Source organism: Terrapene carolina, unplaced genomic scaffold (assembly GCF_002925995.2).
Source record: "Terrapene carolina triunguis isolate 2854851 unplaced genomic scaffold, T_m_triunguis-2.0 Scaffold62, whole genome shotgun sequence".
Classification (NCBI taxonomy): domain Eukaryota; kingdom Metazoa; phylum Chordata; order Testudines; family Emydidae; genus Terrapene; species Terrapene triunguis.
This window is the reverse complement of record NW_020664413.1, coordinates 59,801,220-59,806,156: the sequence shown is the minus strand read 5'-3', so window position 1 is coordinate 59,806,156 and position 4,937 is coordinate 59,801,220. Positions and strand designations below refer to the sequence as shown.

The 4,937-nt window shown below is 42.6% G+C and overlaps 1 protein-coding gene across 1 annotated transcript in view; it reads left to right on the top strand.

Moving 5' to 3' along the window:
* MDH1B (malate dehydrogenase 1B) overlaps positions 1-4,937 on the top strand; it is a 21,103-nt gene that overhangs the window by 226 nt on the left and 15,940 nt on the right. Inside the window, exons 2-3 of the mRNA XM_024200987.2 lie at positions 1,969-2,081; positions 3,764-3,898. Coding sequence (XP_024056755.1) covers positions 1,969-2,081; positions 3,764-3,898 — 248 coding nt within the window. The remainder of the gene's footprint in view (positions 1-1,968; positions 2,082-3,763; positions 3,899-4,937) is intronic.

Below are 4,937 nucleotides of genomic sequence, written 5' to 3'. Positions count from 1 at the left end.
ACTAAATGTTGCCCTTCAGCACACTCATTATTGCAGGCCTTAGTATCCAAGAGTGGTCCATGATTGCAGCATAGAGGGTTTATCGAACTGCCCTGTTCAGTTGCACATGCATTTTGTATTTGCTGTCACATCATGTTGCAAATACATCTGATTTGCTGTCTACTATCAGACCTTATCTTCATTCCATATTATTGGGTTTGGTTTCTTTCTTCCATGGTATCCTAGTATTTTTGATTATTTTATTCCAGATATATTACTTCTTTTTTCAAATGAAATTTCATTTTGTTATGTTCTGGCTGTTTTTTTTTAAATTACTGTGTCCAGTGGTAGCAATAGTGTGAGGAGTATAAATCATACAACTCTCCACTTGGTCTCATTTGGAAATTAAATATTTTTTTCTGTTGTGGCTCATTAATGAAGATGTTAAGATAACAACAGTAAATATTACATCCTTCTCATTACACTTGCATTATGGCTGGTTAGCCAGTGTTCAGGACCAATGACACAGTTCCTAGCTAAACCAATTTGAACATAGTTGGAGAGTAAGTTTTCACAAGAAACTTTATCAAATGGTTTACTAAAATCTAATAGATTACCTCTAACTCTTTCCCCCTCATTCATGAAGGTAATTGACTTCAATGGGATATGAATGTAAGCAGGCACTTAACTGCAATCCTGAATTGGGATGCTTTCCTGAACTGATTTTCAAGCATGTATATCATCTAGAAAGACTGATGTGTTCACTTTTTTCAAGTCTTACCTGTTCTTTACCAGTACAGTAGAATATTGCTAGTCTGCAGACTTATAATTCTTACAAGTAATGGTATTGTCTTCCCATCTCAGCAAAAATTTAATAGCATAGAGAGTGCTGTAGTGATGTCACATATTACTACATCTTCATTACATTTACAAAATATGCTACAGAATATTTAGAGTGTGTCTACACTGTAATTAAACAGCCATGGCTGACCCATGTCAGCTGACTCAGGCTATGGGGCCAAAAAATTGCAGTGTAGATGTTTGGGTTTGGTCTGGAGCCTGGGCTCTGGGAACCTCCCTCCTCGTGGGATCCCAGAGCCCAGGCTCCATCCTAAGCCCGGATGTCTACACGGCAGTTTTATAGCTCCACAGCTCAAGCCGTGCAAGCTCAAGCCAGCTGACACAGACTAGTCTCGGGTGTTTAATTGCAGTATAGACATACCCTTAGCAGTATATCGTGGAGTATAGTCATACATAATCAAAAATGGCACTTGACATATAAATGAACAGCATGCGCTTTAATTCTGTATCCTTGCATTTTAAAAAATTGCCTTGTCACTTAGGTCCCTATCCTGTAAAGTTTCCCATGTGGGTTGTCCCCTATTGACTTCACTGGGGCTCCATGCAGGTGCAGTGAGATCTGGCTGTGCAGTGCACCTTGAAGGATTGTAGCCTAACTTATAAGATTCAATTATCCTGATTAGGGTCTCCCAGTCATTAGCGTGAGTTTGTCAGGTTCTGCTTTTTAAAGAGACTCTCTTACTTCTGGATTTTCAAAGCTTCTTTTATTTTCTTGTTAAAGACAGATTTTTTTAAAAGAAAAAAGAAAAAAAAGAATTACGGTATCTTAGCTATTTCTGAGTCATTGTTAATTTCATCTCCCTCTTCATTTATTAATGGACGTTCTTCCTACTGCTACTATCACCCCCGCTATATCCTCCTTAACCCCTTTAAAGTTAAGCATGTGAATAAGTACTTTTGTTGAATTGGAGTTTAGATGTCTTAGGTCCCTAAAATTTTCTTCCCTGGTTTTTAATATCCTTATACTACTACTGTTCCTGAGCCCACAGAAAACTGGTCCTGTAAAGTCCCCTCTCTTATTCCTTCTTTTGAATCAGAATGACTTGTTTTTCAAAATGTGTATTTTATGAGGCTTTCATCAATCAGATTAATAAATTCTTAGAGTTATGCTAATTCCCTTATTTTCAGGTAAGGCAGACTGTCCACACTTTGCTAAGGCAGAACTTCTGGCCGACTATCTTCAGATTAATTTGCCTAATTTCAAGATACACAAGATTACTCAGCATCCTGACAAGTGGGAGGTAAGGGTATTTAATTCAGTTCATTAATAGATGCCCATGTGCTTCAGCTTGAGCATGGAATGTGCCTCTGATCTGTACTGTGCTTCCTTCGTTGCGCATATTAGCACCACTTTCTGGCTCTGAAAACTACATGAGTTTCAGACACCACATTACTATTGTAGATAGTCTGGGACATTTGCAAATCATAATACAAAATATGATGGCAGAATGATTACCAGACTAAGATTATATTTTGATATTAAAATCTTAAAGAAGTTACTATTTCTTTCAGTGTACAAGTGCCTGCTTAGCCTATTATATACTGATCCTCTAATATGTGCGTATTTCAAATATGTATTCCTTCTCAGTCATTATTTGCCAATAAATCTGTGGAGAAGGAATTCTAGACTCCAACAGCTTTATGTTACAAAACCTGAAAATATTGAAACTAAAAGCCCCATTCTCATTTACTCTAAGTTCCCTTTACAGCACTTTGGTGGTGTCACATAGATCACCTTACTCTGACAGTACTATCTCATTGTTTCCTTGTGCTTACCTCTCTGTCTGTTAGTATCCATCTGTTGTCTCTTGACTTAGACTGTGAGCTTTTTGGGGTATGTTTGTACAGTGCCTCACACAATGGGGTCCTGGTCCATACTTCTAAGTGCTATAATAATACAAAGAATACATTATAGTAATAGCAGCATGCTGTAAAATATCGTTAGTGTAAATGAGAATCTGTCACTAAGTGTGTGAATGTGCAATAGATAGTATCCGAAATGTCCAGCTGAAGATAATTTCCTTTTTATTGTGGCCATAATATACTAGATCATATGTAGAGTAAGTCAGACTAATTAAGAATCAGTATCATCAAACTATTAGATGACTTATGAAATTGATTTCTGCGAATGCTTCTAATAACCAATTAAACTAAATCGGTAGAGTGCAGCGTAGTAAGTACTGTAGTAGCTGTAGTTGTATGGATGACAGTAGTTACAAAATAGCATTTGATAAAATGCTGTACATTACAGAAGCTACAGTGAACAACTAGACAACTCTTTCATCCCATCTGTAAACCAGCTTGCATCATCTATTTCAAAGCAGTTGAAATAATATTTATTAATAAAAAGGGCTACCAAAAAGACAATGGAAAAAGACAGTTGCCTCCTTCAAGTTCTTCCTTACTGAAATGGCGTTTCTTGCATGTGTTACAGAAAAATTAAATCTCTTAGATGTAATTTCCTTTATTATCTAACTCCTGGTAGCTATTTAGGGTAATGGTAATATCTTACCTACAGCAGAGAGACTAGGGGAAGTTACTAGAAAAAAATCCCAGAACTAACTCATGAGGCAGACAAAGCTGTAAGAGAAGTTTTACCAATATTATCACCTCTTAGAATTTGCTGAGTTCACTGCTAAACCAACTGAGCAATACTTTCCACAATGATATGATTAAGGAGACAAGTATGATATTTTGTTTTCATGCTAATTAATTCCTTGCACAATACATCACAGCCATCTGGTTGGTAAGGTTCCTCTGTTTTTCAAATATTCACATTTGGGAGACCTGTGAAGTATCCCACAGCTGTGCATTTAGATAAGAATTACTATTTTACATTGGAAAATACCAGCAGTAATATTTAAATATTGCCTTTTTGCATGTGAAAAAATTATTAAAACTGTTTTGGGTGTGTTGCCTATAGAAGTGGCTTCATGATATCTGTGAAAAGAATGGATGGAAACACAAACGCTCACCAATTGTTTGGAGGGAATTATTGGACCGTGGAGGGAAGGGCCTGCTTCTGGGAGGATTTAACGATTTTATGGAGCATGCCCAGGTAACAAGACTCTCAGTACAATAACTCCTCACTTAACGTCCTCTCGCTTAACGTTGTTTCGAAGTTACGTCACTGCTCCATTAGGGAATATGCTCGTTTAAAGTTGTGCAATGCTCCCTTATAACATCGTTTGGCTGACTTTACAAGGGAGCATTGCACAAGTTCCTCTTCTCCGCCTCCGCCCCCTCCCTTCCTCCCTCCCTCCCTCCCAGCGCTTCCCCTGCCGCCAAACAGCTGTTGGGCGGCGCTTAGGATTTTCTGGGAGGGAGGGAGCGAGCGAGCAGGGAAGCTGCCCCCTCCCCCGCCCCGGCAGGCAGGGCCACCTGGAATGCAGGGGCTTTAGGGGCTGCAGGGCCCTGGGCTAAGGGGTCCTGGAGCCCTGGCCTGCAGCTCTAAAGCCCCTTTCAGAATGAGGCCCTGCGAGCATGGGCCAGAGGACTCAGGAGGAGCAGGGGCAGCTGCACAGCCAGCGGCCGAAGAGAAGCGGCGCTTTCCCCTTCAAAGCTCCGCTTCTCTCTGGCCGGCTTTGAAGGGGAAAGCGCCACTTCTCTCCGGCCGCTGGCTGCGCGGCTGCCCCTGCTTGTCCTGAGTCCTCCGGCCCGTGCTCACAGGGCCACATTCTGAAAGGGGCTTTAGAGCTGCAGGCCAGGGCCCCAGGGCCCCCTTAGCCCAGGGCCCTGCAGCCCCTAAAGCCCCTGCGTTCCGGGTGGCCCTGCCTGCCGGGGGGCGGGGGAGCAGCTCCCAGTATCGCGGCTCCCAGAATCGCGGCCATGGGGGCGGTGCTGCGCTGCGCAGAGCCACCTGCACACCCCCTGCACCAAACAAGAGTCGCCCCAGGTAAGTGCTCTCACCTCCTGCCTGCCTGAGCCTCCTCCCGCACCCCCACCCTGAGCGCCCTCCCACACTCTAACTCCCTCCCAGACCCCTCACCCCACCCTGAGCGCCCTCCTGCACCCTAACTCCCTCCCAGACCCTACACCCCCACCCTGAGAGCCCTCCCACACAGGGCTGGCTCCAGCATTTCTGCTGCCCCCAGCAA